Consider the following 15412-nt stretch of genomic DNA (forward strand, 5'->3'; position numbering starts at 1 on the left):
AAAATAAACACAGAAGAGGTAACTTATAGTTTATTGTATAGTTCTTTGCTATAGTATATTGAATGTTTGTACAAGTATGTGAAACAGAATGAAACTATATAGTCTGATACTGCTGAGCAGCTGGGGAATCAATTGGCATTAAGGTTCCAGGCTGATGCATAAGGTCCACTATGTAGCAGATTGGCTCCGGAGACCTTAGGTTTTCATGGACCTCCTCGAAGAGAAGAACTTCATTCCAGGCCCGATTGTAATCACCGCGAACAAGAGTGCAGCTCTTTTCGATGGTATCGGCAAGACACTGAAAAGATTAAGATGAGACAGAATGGGACGTAAATACAGATCACTACCAAGTGTTCACAACCCATTTACACATTGTGTCATCTGAACTACAAACTTTATTTTATTGGGATTTTATTTTAGGCATGTGTGAACTTCAACTTTCATGCTTTGTCACAGATTTCCTATCAGATTTAGATCTCTGATGGGGCTACTACAACACATTAACACACTTTTATCCAAACCACATCACCGTAGCTCTTTAGCTGTATGTTTATGTGTTGTAATGCTGCAAGGTAAGCCTCCACCCCGTCCCAAATCTTTCACAGTCACAGTTATTTTTCCAGAGTTGCCCTGAATTTAGCTATACTAATCCTTCCTTCATATTCTACTAGCTTACTATTTCATACTGAGAGTCCCCTCAGCATTATTCTGCCACCACTATGTTTCAATATGTTAGTTTTCCACTAAACAAAGTGTTTGGCAGGCCAAAAGATTTTGGACTCATCAGACCAGTTCATTCATGTTGAATGAGGTTTGCTGTGTCTCTGTGTTGCTTGTGAAAAACTGCAATTTGGACTTCTTGTAATGTTCCTTCAACAATGACTTCTGTATTTCTTAGAGGCCATATTTGTGAAATGCACAGGTAATGGACTCTGCAGCTTCTCAAAAGTCACTTTTGTTTTCTTATTGATGCTCTCCCTGGTCAATGCCAATTTAGAACAACAGTCTTTGTCTATTATATGAAATCTCAATAAAATATAATCAGTTTTGTGCCTGTAGCAAAAGTCCAACAGAGGTGCTGTACACACAAACTTAATTTAGATAAGAATAAACCATGCAAAAAGGAAAGAATTGGATTTAAAGTAACACTGGCAACATTTGGTGGCAGGAAAGCAGAGGACGAGGAAGACAAGCAAAAGAGTTAAGAACCTGCTAATGCTCTGTGGAAAGTCGTACCTTGAAGAGAAGCGCTCTGTGGCAGTAGGTTCCCTTGTTTATCATACCAATGGGAATAACATTCGACTTCAGCTGAAACCTGAGGTCACTTTGGTGCAGCACCCAGTCTAATTCGTGCAGCTTTTCCAGAGGTACTGCTCCACCCATGGCATCACTCACCAACCTGACAGCAACCGCAAAAAAAACTCATAACAGTTGAGACATTCCAAACTTAAAGTGATTTTGATCTACAAGAAGCTATCTCTGATATAATAATATGCCTTTTCAAATTGTGTTTGTTTCCAAGACTTTGGCATTAAAAAAACAAAAAAAAAAACAAATTTCTATTCTCAATGGCATATTTGATATATCATTATTTAACAACATTTTACCAACATAATTAAATGTATACCTGGCCAAGGCCGCATACTGCTCTCGTTCATCTGTCAGTGAAAGGACGGAGTCTTTGGCCTCTTTAATTAGCATAAGCAGGGAGACGTCCCCAAAAATAATTGGTGACTTCTCTGTAAGAACATCTTGGGGCTCTTCGTCGGGTTTGTCTTTCTCTCTTTTCCTTCTATACAGAGAGATAGTTAAATCCAACTGTAATAGAGACGAATACTCATGCCTCAAATTTGATACTAAAATTAGTTCAGGTTAAGACTTTACAGCAAATAACATTTCTTTTGATATTGTATGTGTCCTAATATTCCACCTACTTTGGTGTCATTCGTCCTTTCTTGATTTCTGATTCTGTTGGGCTGGGTTTTCTGTCTTCTGCCAGCTCTACTGTATCTCTGTGGCACACAAAAGGTTTATGTATGTAAAACCGTTGCTTTATGCAGGTGGATTTGTATGTGTGTTTATATATGTCTGTGTATGTATTATTTTCATCTTTATTTAGAAGGGATATGGGAAATAGGAAGACTATTTATGTTATGAATTACTGAATGGAAAAGATGTGTGATTATATTAGTTAAACTTCATCTTGCCCCTTTTCAGACTCCATTACAAACTATGGAAGAAATCTTCTCCACTGTTACAAAACCTTCTTTTAAAGTCTAATGAGATTTGTGGTTGTAGTACAGGTGGCAGTAGTTAGTTCACAATTTGAGCTTTTGAGATGATGATTAGCTTCTCCCAGCAGTAAAAAACAATACCACTTTGCCATAGATAAGCATCATACCAACTACCCAAAACTAAAGAAGTAAGAGCAAAAAAAGACGGGACAACTGTCCTAAGACGCAATGCCTCAACAAAAAACAACCATGAACAAAAGAATAAATCAGAGCCACCCTAACACTGTATAACCCTCCCCCCCCCCAATCACCCACTACTACAACGGTGGGATGAGACCCCAGCCGTGGGATGGGAGAGCCGGATATCAACTTCCCATTAACTACCAGAGAGAGCTCCAGAGACTTGTCTCTCTGGTGGAAATGGAGAGAGCCAGGTGGTTTGAAGAGAACCAAAAGGTTGCCTACGTCCAGAGAGAGCTGGACAATACCAGAGCAGAGTTAAAAAGGCAGGAAAGACTGAAGGAGATGACTAGACAACAACCAACAGCAGAAGAGGTTTCCAACTCTGAGTCTCTCAGCCGTGCTGCTATCACTTCCCAGGTGCAGAATGGCATAAAGCACAAGCGGAAAATGCAGCTATAATTAACACCCTTGACTGGTGCACACGGACAGACATTATAGACTTTACGCAAAGAGTTCATCACAGAGGCAACTAAAATCAATCCATAAAAAAATCCTTTCTGAATATCATCTCAGGACTCTGAACTAAATTGGGTCTTTCTGACTGGAATCTGACAGCGTTATGGACCGGACGCTTTGGAGCGTCTGGTCAGGAAGCTCATTGCAAACCTTTAGTTGAAATGGCGCCTTTAACTCCAGTCTCGAGTACAGAACAGAGAAAACTAAAGAGAATGCAATGTTGTTTTAATCCATGTAAAGTCTAAACAGAGGAGCCAACAGTTTAGTTTGAGGAAATAAATAAAGGTGCAGAAGTTAATTAGATCCATGCGCAGTCCGCTGCACAGCCAATGCGGACGCGGCTCCGCCGCTGCGAAAGATTAAACTTAACTCTCCCTGCAGCTTTAACAAATGGAGCTGAAGATGTTACCCTTCCGTGCCCAGAAGGAGAGTGGCGCTCAAGAGGAGCGCAGCAGACGTAACAGCTGTCCGTTTTGGAGAAGCAAAACCACGCAAAAAATAAAAAAATAAATTATATATATATATAACATTAAGCCTAAAACGTACTACGACCATATACTGAATGTTTGTTTTTTTTGTGTTAAATCCTAAAACATGAAGTGGCATTGTTGTTAGTTGCTATGGCAACGAGTCTGCGTGTAGCGTGGCGAATACCTCTTTCCCTTTGGTGTGGATCATAGCACGAAATTAATACCTACATTTCTAAGTTTCGCTGAGTCAATGCGGCTATGGATGACATGTAAATGATTAGTCTTTTTGCCCCCAGTGTTGTATGCCTGCGCGAAATTTCCGTACGTCCAATAACATGCATGGTGTCTATAAGTCGTAAGTCAGTGCCTCGCCAGCAATGAACCTCACTGCACGTCACTGTTGCTCTATGTTGCAAATCTTATTTGTATTTCTCAAAGTTGTTCTTTTATTTGAGTTTTAGATAAAACACTAGGAAAAGTAAAAATAAAAAAATAAAAACTGATTGAATTAAAAAAACAACCACATTCCTAAAAGCTTATACTTGCAGTGAGTATTACAGTGACAAGTGATGGTGATCCCTTTCCTATAATTCAATGGTGTTTTTCATCCTTTTTCAATGCATAAGCTTACATTTTAACTCCGCATGTTTTAGAAATACAACTTTTTTTCATTTAAACTATGTAATTTAATCTGAGATTTCAGTTTCCTTCAGGAAACAGAAAATAAAACCTTAGACCCAAAGACTCAGTTGTATGTCAAGTATTGTTATGGGAACAATAGTTGTGGCACCAGTCTTTTCTTTTCTTTTCTTTTTTTCCAAAACAATTATAAATCAAACTGATTTTTCTTACCAGATGAGAGTTTCCCATTTGTGTAAAATTGCTGCGATGAAAGATACACATTTATCTGAATGCTTTCCACAAGTTGTTACCAGAGAGGCCACTATTTGTGCTGGGTGCTACTGTGACTGTGTCCCAAAGAAACCAATCCAAAAAGCTTCTGAGAACACAGAATGTTTGTGCTTTAACCACGCACTGCATTTCTAACGAGAATGAAGCAGAAGCCAAAAATCCAACCGAGCTGCAACGGGATGTATGCTAAGTTTAACTTGAGTTGGACAAACCTAAACTTGGATTACACAACAGGCTGCTTAAGAATTAATGTGGTGGGGTTTTTTTTCTTTTGCATTCTAGGAAAGAGAAGGAGTGAATGTGAGGTGCCTTGAGCGCAGTTTTTTATTGCACAATGTGTTACTGGGTTCTTACACGTAGAGTGTTTAGTAAATGAGGTAGAATAGTTGCAACACATAAAGTGTGATTCCTGGCATCCTACACTGAATGTTTGTAGGTTAGATGAATACAACACACCTTCAGTGTGTGTTCATAATTATGTGTGTAAGTTCCTTGGTCTACACAAAATAGCTCTGAGTGTTTGGCATCTTAAAAGGGGGATCATTTACCCAGTGAGTCCACAATGATGGGGCACACTGAAGGTAAAGAGGGGAGAAGAAAAAAAAGAAACAAAAACCTAGGGAAAGTGGAGCATAGGATTGGTGCAGCCAGGGGGAGGGAGGGTGACCTCAGAAACAATAATGAGATATGAATAGCTTTGTAGCTAATTCCAAATTAATTCTTAAACCTGTTATTTTTTTTGTAATGAACAAATGATTCTACGAAATAGTCTGACTGGGTTAGGCTCCATACATTTACCACAACACAGTCTTTGATCCAAGAGTCTTTGCACGTCTCTGTTTTGACAAGATTCAACAATGCAAAACTGGAATCTATTAAGTGACAAAATTATAGCATTTTTCAAGATTCATACTCTACTGGGACGTTGAAAACAATAATCGCCCGCTGCTGGTTGAGTGGCTGGCTGATCAACTCCTCCAAAGTCAGAAACGGCTCACCCACACAAGCCTGTATGAAACAGAGAGAAATACATCAAAGGGTGATAAGGTAGTACTTTGTTCTTTGTTAAAGACGGCAAAAAAAAAAAAAAAAAAAAGACAATAACAAATATTATCTGACTAATATCTTGGTTGTTGTCCAGAGAGCCAAGTGGGAAACCCCCCCCCCAAAAAAAACATGATCTAGTATTATCATTTTCAAGTGTGCACCCCTGTAAAAAAGTGTTTTTGCCTTTTTTGTGTTTTTGTCAATACTAAATATTTCAGATCATCAAAAAGATTATAACATCAGACGAAGACAACCTGAGTAACTGTCCTTGAGAACTCCAGGGAAACAGCTGGTTGAATAAACCAAGTTTTAGCCCAGGCAACTTGGTGTCAATTGATGTTATTTGTGTTATGAAGTTCATTAGCTTTTTGGTCACAAGCAGGTATTGGCATTGAACAAGATGATTTGTCTTGTTCCCTGTTGACGTTGTTCTTTATTGTCACTCAGGACCTTCACATTTTAGTAAACAAACCTGCCCAGCATCAAAGAAGTTGCTTGTAATAATGTCATTTGCAGTCAATCGTCCCAGCCGGTTGTATTTAACAGGCAAGTTGGAGTTAAGCAGGCTGGTCGTGGCCAACTCGCTGAAACTGCTCCTACGGTTTGCTGACTGGTTGATTTCCTGAAGTATTTCCAGGGCCCTGAGACAAATAATCATGAGGAAAAACGTGTTCAGTACACATACCAACAATAGTTTTCCATATTAAAAGACCCAGTATATTGTACCATGCCACCACCTGCTGGCTGGTTGAAAAACTACAATTAAGACATTATGCCCAGCTTCAGCATGTTGTAACTAAACAAAGCTTTGCCTTTTCTGAATTTCAAGCCATAAATATTCAGAATTATAGTTGAATTTTTATTGCTATATGTTATATCTGTGTTTTACCCAAGTCTGCACATCGTCACAGCACAAGCTGTATCCCCAGCGCAAACATTCACGGCGAAGCACGCGTGTCTCAGCACCTCTTTGTCATTGGAATGCAGCAGATTGACGAGCGGTTCGAGGCCTCCAGCTTTGTGAAACTGTTTTCAAACAAGAGGTAGAGTTTCAGGCATTATGGGAAAGAATTTTTTTAAAATATGCTAAACGAGTTGCTGTTTTAAATGATTTATGTGGTTTAAATGCAGTACTTTGCAAAAGTATTCTCACCCTTAAACTGTTTCACATGTTCTTACATTTCAGCATGAAAATTTTGTTCATTTTGTTGAGTGAGAATAATACAAAGTAGGGAATAATTGTGGAATGAAATTGCCATATTGAATGGATACTGTCTATGAACATCAGATCTGGACTCTGACTGGGATACTTCAGTCCAAACAAATCAGCACCAAAATCGAACTTGGCCACCTTTCAGCAGAACAACCTTCTCTGCAAAAGCAAAAATCTTAGCAAGTATTTTTGGTTTAGTTTCTTGTGCAAATATCTTAATACACTTTAAAAATTAAAAAAACAAACTTAAAATTAATTATTCAGCACTAGGGACTTATTTTAGTGGAAAAAGTCATTTTATCTTATACTATGGGAACATTGTCTTGTTCCACTGTCGCTATCATTCTGCTGCAAGGTGACCAAGTTTGATTTTGGTTTAACGTGGACGAAACACCTTCCACATGTTTGGTGTGTCTGCAATAAGGCTTATGGCACACATGAAAAAGCCCTTATTTGGGTGATTGCTTTCTTCTAGCTATGTTTTTTAAAAATACCCCATTTGAGGCCTTTATTGATTTTTTTTCCCCATAAAAATAGTCCAGTAAACAAATTCTCCCATCTAAGCTGAGTCTCTTCAGTTCCTCTAGAGTTACCATTGGCCTCTTGGGTGTTGGTTTGAGTACTTTTGCAAGTTATGGTGTTTTGTTAGTTGAAAGCAGCAGGAATATTATTAATTTTACTTTGGTACTTGTAATTTTTTCTTGACAATAAAAACAAAACAAAAAAAACAACAAACAAACCAATGTCCCATTATTTGCATCACTCTAAGCTGGGATCATTCATTAGACAAACCTTGTCCCTTTCTTCGTTGTCACAGGCCAGCTGTGCCACACACAGGGCAGTGTACATCAGGACCTGTGTATCTGTGGACTTCAAGGGTTCAACCAGAGCCTGTACGCCTCCTAGTGTCAGGATGCTGGACTGGATGATCTCCTGTTCTGCCATATTAGAAATAGTGGCAGCAGAGCTGGCCACTGTGCTTGCAGAGCTTTCAGAGAGCTGCTGGATGAGGATCTCATGGCCCCCTGCCTCATACACTGCACTGGAAGATACCATGTTAGTAGATGGGGTGCTCAGCACACGATGAAATCTAACTGACTGTTACGGATATTGCAGTCTCCATGTTGGTGTCCTGCAAGCACTGACTATCTAATGCATATTTGACATGTGTCTCATTCTGGCAAGTACAGACATGCAAAGAATCTGAACAAAAACAGGAAAAGGATGTCGATGAATTGGATGTATTCAAGGTGGGAGTAAGGTGAGAAATGAAGTAAAGCACGGAAGTGTTTAATGAGCCAGAGATGATGGACGATGCAGAGTTTTTCTGGAGAACAAGAGTAATGAGGATATGATGGAAAAAGAAGCAAGAAAATAATTGACTAGGTGACAGGTTTCAGGAGAAATGTGATAAAAATTCACAGAAAAAAAACAAGATGAAAAGAAAGAAATGGTATCTAGCCAAAAAACAAACTGTCCCTCTAAAAGTATTTAAACTTGTTCATTGTTTGCCTCATTATTTGGTCTTCTTTTATTTTGCATTCTTTTCAATGCTATACATCGACAAGGATTTCATAAATGTTCTTGAGCCCAATTAGTAATTTTCATTAAAAGTATGTTTTTTGTATTGCAAAGCTTTTTGTTGTCGGACGGCAGTTTATCTTTATTGTCTTGCTTGCTTGTACAAAGGAATCAAATCTCAAAGGTTTCACTAATCAGTATGCTGTTTATGTATTGTTGCATTTCCACTGTTTTTTTTTTGTTTGTTTCTTTTTTTGCTTGTTTTTTTAAGCATGGTAGCGTATTAGGATGTGGTTTACTTCATGAAACTTAATCCTTGTTTAGTAAATGTCTCTAAGTCACTACTGAAACACATGCAGGAGGAGAAGTGGTCAGGATGTTTGTCACTCACAGCGCATTGGCCTCGTTGCTATGTGTGAGGCTCGAGAGAGCCTGGGTCGCTGCCTCTTTCAGTACCGAGCTCTCACTACTCAGCAGCTGCACCACAATGGGGACGCCCTCTGAAACACACAAAACCAACTAAATTCAGGTGTCCTTGCAGTCAGTATGTAATTGCTGCTGCGATCCAGTCACTGTTTATAGTCTGTGTATTTTTACGTACCCAACTCTCTGAAGCGGTCTTTGCTGCAAGGGTGGAAGCTCATGGCTGCGATAGCCTGACAGGCGGAAGCTTTCACATTGTCATCGGCCGCAGACAGAAGCTCTACTAGAACTTTCTCGATCATCTGCTCGTGGAAAACTTCGCGGCTTTCGGCTACATTCAGAAACATCCGAGCAAACATCAAAGGAAGTCAGCAACTACTATGAGTGTGTTCTAAATTTCCATAAATCTGTTCCTGATGTCATAATTGTTTAACGTTCTTACAACTCTGAGCTGCCCTTGTGATGCATTTGATTGCAATGGACTGGATTTCAGGACTGCTTGGTGCGAGGACAAACTCCGCCAGCCTCGTAAGCCCCCCGTTAAGGTGGATGATTTGAAGAGTCTCAATATCACCCAGACAGTTTGACACTGTTTGCAAGGCCTCAGCATGTAGGTCGTTAAACTCCTTTTAGAGACGTAAGAAAAGAAAAAGTAGGGGATAAGCAGTCAGTGTCATAGCATACAAATAGTAGTTCTAGATAGTTGTTACTACATCTATCTTTCTTAATCCTATTGCAATAATATTAATAAAAATGACAAAATGAAGACGTTGTTTTCAAAAGCACATTTTTCACACAATCAACATGACCCTTTGACTCTTTCCGATCAGAAAGGTACAATGTATTCCATTAGAATTGCGATGGCCAAAACAAAGGTGTGCATAATTATGAAGTGGAAAAAAATGTTTTGGGGGGGTTTCAAACATTTTACAAATAATAATTCCAAGAAGTGTACCAGGCATTTTTGTATTTAACCCTCCTTACTCAGATATCCCTAAATAAAATCCGGTCTAGTCCAAAACACTGGTGACGGGAAGCCACAAGAAGTTCTCTCCGAAGTTCACCACATATGGAAAGAAGTGCTCTGCTCATAAGAGACCAAATCTGAACTAGACCTGCATGCAAAGAGATGACTGGGCAAAGCATTTCTAGATATGTAAATGTGGTAGAGATATACCCCAAAAACATCCACCAGCAGAACAGCGAAAAGCAACTTCCACGTATTGATTCATCGGAGGGTAAATACAATTACACACCACACTTTACAGATTTTTAATTGTAAATGTCGACAATCTTGTATAATTTTTACTTTACAAACGTGATGCTTTGTGTTGGTCTAACCCTAATCCTAATTCAAATAAAATAAGTTGAAGTGTATGGCTGAAACATGATAAAAACGAAAAGATTGGATGAGTGTGAATACTTTGGGCAAACTACTATACTCACCATATTGTCGAGAAGATCCAGGAACCTCTCAAATCCCAGCTCCTCCCTGAAGGTCTTCCGTGTTTCCAAATCGGTAGTGACACACTGAAATATCTGTAAGGCTAAATGCTGGATGACAGGAAAGTCGGACTTAAGCAGCTCCAGAAGAGGGGGGATAGCACCTAGCTCGTGCAGCACCTCGAGGTTCTCGAGGTCCTTCATTCATCAAAATCAAAGAGGTCAGAAGAGGGTCACAAAACTTGACAGTCATATGTTCAGTTGTGTTTTAAATGCTGACGAATGTTGGCATATTTTCAAATGAAAAGGCTTACTGCAGCATAGTCCTCTAATTTTCTCTAGGCTCATAGCTCTGAGTCACCTGAACTAGGTTGAAGATGATCTCCAATGAGTTCTTTGCGACATCTGGGTCCGGGCTGCTGAGGAGTTTGATTAGAGGTGGCATACCATCGTTGGCGTTGATCTGGACTCTGCAGGTGAAATCCATTGCCACAGCGGCAAGGCACAGTGTTGCAAACTCATGCACGAAAACATCCTCTGGAGAAAGAAAGACAGAGTAGTAAAATGTCAGAAAGAAATAAGACATCAACTAACTTAAAAGTCAGACTTTCAATGTTTTGACCGCTTTCACAATAATTAGGAGACTAAATTTGAAGATCAAAACAACTCACCTTCAGGTGTGAGCTTCTGTAAAAGCGATGGAATGAAATCCTCTTTTTTCAGAGCTTCGCTAACTTCGCCTTTTAGTTAAAATAATGAATAAGCCATTCAAAGTCAACCAGTCATTTAAAACATGTAGATCTAGTCAAAGGTTAGCAAGACGGACAGAAAAATGTACTGGTATTGACAAAAGACAGATTCCTTCAAAATTCATCTACATTTATTTCATAGATGACAAACTACACAGAACCTACCATTGGTGGCCATATTACCCAAGGTCATGAGGGCATTGCGTTTGATCAGTTTATTGCTGTGATCAATAAGCTTGCAGAGAGGCCCAAGGACTCCTAATCCCAGCAGCATCACTTTGTTCTCTTCTCCTAACAACAGGGGGAGACAGTGAGCAAGAAAGATTAAGGATGGCAGCAGAGTAAATGTTTTATTACCAAAGAATAACTGACTCTGAAGGCAGACAAATAAAAGAAAATTTTCTCTAAAATATGAGTTTAAATAGAACATAGCTGTCCAATATTAATGCACAAAAAATACTAATGTTCGATTTAGTGTCTGTGGTGGGGTTTTTTCTACCTTTCTCAGCAAACTTTTGGATTGCTTCACTTGCTTTTAGCAGAATGTCTTCTTCTTGAGAGCTTAAGAGCAACACCACCGTTCCTGGGGCTTTACTCTCTAGAGACAGAGTTTCAAACTGAGAGCCAACAGAGAAAGACAGAATTACTATGACAAACAAAAGAAAGAAGAAAAAAACATAATGTGTATATGTGGAGGAATATGTTGTAGAAAAAAGGAGAAAAATACCTGAAAATAAATAATTTTTTTAACATAGTAACATGTACTCTTACAAACTTTTTGGAACAAAAATGTTCTTTTTGAAAAAAAAGAAGTAAAAACATTAAATTGGAACACATATTTTCAGGGATGTACATGCATCCATTTTAAAAATAACTCTTTATATCAGTGACTATCAGTGTCAAAATTACTGATGCCAATGCAAATAACAGCCCTCTACTGATCACTTTGTCTCCTCTAAGAACATTTTATAGAGAATAATCTTTGAGTTTTTCTGGTTTCTGATAGAGGTCACCAGTTTTCTCTTCTGAGCTTGTAGATGAAAATCTAAAAAAATTAATTGGTCTTTGGAAGGGAAACAGACCCACAGCATCACAGATTCTCCACAATATCTAACAGTGGGGATGAGGCGCTTTCTGTATATTAATCTTTTATTTCACAACAGAACCCATCTGCAGTGTTTGATGCTGAAAAGGTCAATTGTAATCTCATTCAAACAAAGTGTGCAGGATTTTATGCACCATCAATTCAGAACACCCATTTGGGATTCAGATATCGCATTCTGGTTGTTAGACTTGATGTCCCAAAGATCACACTCTTTGTTGTAGTTTTATAGCAGTGAGTTTGGTTTTTTTAACCTACTTTACCATTGTGTTTACTATAGTGGCGTATATTAGCAAAAGAAATTGGTCACTGCTGTTGTGTCATGCTGTTTATTTACAGCACGACACAGTGACCACTTGGAAAAATATAAAAACCTGGATTAGTACCAGCTAAATGTTCAAGCAAACTCAGATCAATTTGAAGAAATCACAAGTCAGAGAAGGCTTACCAAGAAATAATAATAAATAACTGTGATTCTCCTAAAACAGATATTTCTTTATCTGAGAATATTTAACGACTGAATACTGAACGTGGGCTTAAATGCACGCTTTTTTAAATGCATTTTAAGTTAAGATTATGCTACATCACTCAAATAATATAGGTTATAGGCTGTTTTTCTTTCTTTTTTTTTCTTTTTTTTTTTACATCGTAATTAGGATCACAGGTCATCCATGTGATCAAAAATAGCCATCAGTTTCTGTTTTTATTTGTTCGTCTGTTTGTTTTTGTTTATTGTTTGCTTGTTTTAAATAACAGTTATTAAATGGGATAAGTTATAAGGTGGGTTTCATACCGCGTCCTTGTCCTCTTTCTCCTTGTCCTTCCCCGTCTTCTTTCCCATTTTGCTGTTTAAAGAAGAACAGCTAACAGCTGTTCAAATGCTGCTTAACACACTTAGGTCGCACAATAGTTAGGTAAACTGTTTAGCTAACCTGTAGCCGACTATTGCACTATAAAAACCAACTCCTGAAGTAGCCAACAAACCACTATGATGGATGTTCTATTGACCTTATAGGTTTTATAATTAGAACAATAAATCGACCAGCCTGTAAGCTGAACGTGCATTCTGGAAAAAAAAAGGAAGTTGACACTTAGTTGCTAGGCAACCCAGGTCAGGCAGGCATAGCGGCTGAAATATTCATTTCGGTAAGAGGAAGGTTAGTATTTAAACATAATACCTCACACAACAAACAATGTTGGCATGCTTATGCAGGCTTAATGGTGATACGGTACGATTGATTTCGTTTTGTAAAGTTATGAGTCTAAAGATTCCTGACGTCAATTCCCAGAGTTATGAGACTATTTGACATAATTTTAACGCAAGAAAGTTGACTATGGATTTAATGCTGGTGGCTGCATGCGCACCCACAGGTTTCTGGCTGGCTCGCTGGCTGGATGGATGGATGGATGGATGGAACTTTTATATCATGGGATAAAGTCTGTAAATAAAAATAATGTAAATCAATGTTGTTTTCAGATTGTACAGGAACCCGTTATTGTGATTATTAACAAAAGTATGCATGCATGTTGAGGCAAACGTTGAGAAATCATTTGTTTGTGTGATTTGTTAAAAAAAAAAAGAAAAAAAAAAAGGAGGGTGACTTGACCTGCGTAGGCAACAGGGGAGGCAGGTTTTAAATGTGCTGCTATGAAGAGTGACTCATAAAACAAATGAGGTCTAAACAGCATCAGCACATTGAGGCCTCCAGCTTTTACAGAGGTACTGACACAGCAATGTGCCAGTGGAAACAGCGTAGTATGCACCAGAAAACGAAATGACCTCTACAGACATTACCTCTCTGATAGTGAGGGACATTATCGCGCTGCTTCCTGAAAAGAGAGCCTGTGATTTATCTCATCCTGGGAATGTCCTGTGGGATTCTGCTGATGCATCACCATTTAAACAAAAGCTTGAAATTGTATAGAAAAGAAAGCACTAAATGTTGAATGTTTGGTGTGTAGTTAAACATTAATTTTAATTTAGGACTATATATATATAAAAAAAAACTGGTATGTGCTAGTGAAAGACAGGGGAAGCTTGACTGAGGAGAGAGGGAGGTGCGGCGAATCAGCGCAGCAGCAGACATTGCACGGCTCGGACTGTCACCTCCCATCCGTCGAGCTGTCATTTGACAGCAGCACACATGAACATCAGTGCTGCGGAGTTGGAGCTGACCTCCGGTGGACATTAACGTCGTATTATCTGCTGGTCGGTGTTTTATTTCGAACAGCGCATGGATATGACAGGATACGCCCCTGTCATCTCTACGGACTGATTACAAACGCGTAGGAGGACCTTGAAAGCTGGCTAGTCGTAGCGCTGGTTAGCTTGCGAGCTAACGGTAGCGAAGCGGCAGTGAGCGGCGGAGCCTGCTTCTGCTTTGTACCGTCATATGGCCACCGAAGGTCGGAAGGACTATAGCTGTTTGCCTGGTTAGTCGTTTAGTGTCATTCATTAATCATTATTAATCTTCCCTTTTGCAGATAAAACCTAGCTTGTTCGCCGTTTCCCACGGGAATTTACCCTTCTCCAGTTGTCAGTGTTTATATTTATTATTTTACTATATTAATACTTAGAGTGCTTGCTGTCCCGTGTAGCTAGCTATGCTAACGCCAGCTCAGTGAGGGCTCCAGACGAGTCGAGGAAGGAAGAGTGTTGATGTGGGCTGAGGGAGGCGGAGGACGGCTTTAGGTGCAGGAGAGCAGCATTGTTAGCTTCGTCTCATCCTTTCTTAAGACGGAACCCAAACTGTACCTGGCATTAAAAGAACACTCGGCCCATTCGGTTTGTTAGGTGGCTAAATGAATAGTGTTAACACTACTACATCGTGAGGCCACAGTGCCAGCTTCAAGCGGAGACGCTCTCTACACATCATCCATCGGACGGACTGCAGCAACCACCCAGTTTGCTTGAAACATGGCTTCGGCGGCCAGCATCGCCGCATCTATTGCGAGCAAAACGAAGACGAAGAAGAAACACTTCGTCGCTCAGAAAGTGAAGCTCTTCCGTGCCAGCGACCCTCTGCTAAGCGTACTCATGTGGGGAATCAATCACTCGGTAAGTCAAATCGTCTAATGCCTTGATGATGATCCACACTTATTTTTCCCCCCCGTCGACTCTTTGATGTTCCACTTTAAGCCACATTTGCTGTCAAAACCACGAGGCTTTGTGTTGTTACACGTGATGACTTAACTCCAGTGGTTAGATCTCCTGTCAGTGTCACTGTATGGCAAATCTACTGAGTTGTAACAGTAATGAAACTTCAGTACTGTAGGAATTATTCAGTGCTGATGTATGCTTTGAAGTGAATGTGCTTGCCTGCTTGGGTTGTTAACTCCTCTTTGACTTCCTGTTGTGCATATATAGGACAAGCCTGTATAGTTCTGTATCAGGAAAGAACATTTGACCATGCAAGGCATCTTATCAGTGATTTCCTTTCTGCTTTTGCTAAATGTTTACTGAAACAGACCTCTATAGTCAGAAAGCATACACGTATATCTGGCACCATTGTAAATATTCTAATACACCCTACAACAAGGATGATAAACCAAATAAGGCATGTAATCTCAGAGGTTCTTCTATTCCTTTTTTAACATAC

General features: G+C 39.4%; 2 protein-coding genes across 3 annotated transcripts in view; one reads left to right on the forward strand and one right to left on the reverse strand.

The window, feature by feature from the left end:
• Positions 1-17: 17 nt before the first annotated feature.
• Positions 18-13789, reverse strand: armc3 (armadillo repeat containing 3). Its single transcript, XM_014990318.2, has 17 exons — positions 12607-13789; positions 11211-11328; positions 10877-11002; positions 10634-10702; positions 10324-10499; positions 9966-10160; positions 8962-9145; positions 8698-8850; positions 8488-8596; positions 7368-7617; positions 6252-6388; positions 5835-6003; positions 5229-5323; positions 1935-2012; positions 1628-1792; positions 1237-1399; positions 18-298 (listed from the first exon to the last, which is right to left on the reverse strand). Exons 1-17 carry the CDS (start codon positions 12652-12654, stop codon positions 95-97), a joined length of 2439 nt encoding a protein of 812 aa, XP_014845804.2. The 5' UTR covers positions 12655-13789; the 3' UTR covers positions 18-94.
• A 39-nt stretch (positions 13790-13828) lies between these two features.
• The window catches only part of pip4k2aa (phosphatidylinositol-5-phosphate 4-kinase, type II, alpha a), a 31121-nt gene continuing 29537 nt past the window's right edge, over positions 13829-15412 (forward strand). Inside the window, exon 1 of one of the 2 annotated variants that reach the window (XM_014990314.2) lies at positions 13829-14871. In XM_014990314.2, coding sequence (XP_014845800.2) covers positions 14731-14871 — 141 coding nt within the window. In that variant the 5' untranslated portion in view covers positions 13829-14730. The remainder of the gene's footprint in view (positions 14872-15412) is intronic. The other variant, XM_014990317.2, reaches the window with a different exon arrangement.

The sequence above is a fragment of the Poecilia mexicana genome, unplaced genomic scaffold, assembly GCF_051168715.1.
Source record: "Poecilia mexicana isolate PSO_F unplaced genomic scaffold, ASM5116871v1 scaffold_20, whole genome shotgun sequence".
NCBI lineage: Eukaryota > Metazoa > Chordata > Actinopteri > Cyprinodontiformes > Poeciliidae > Poecilia > Poecilia mexicana.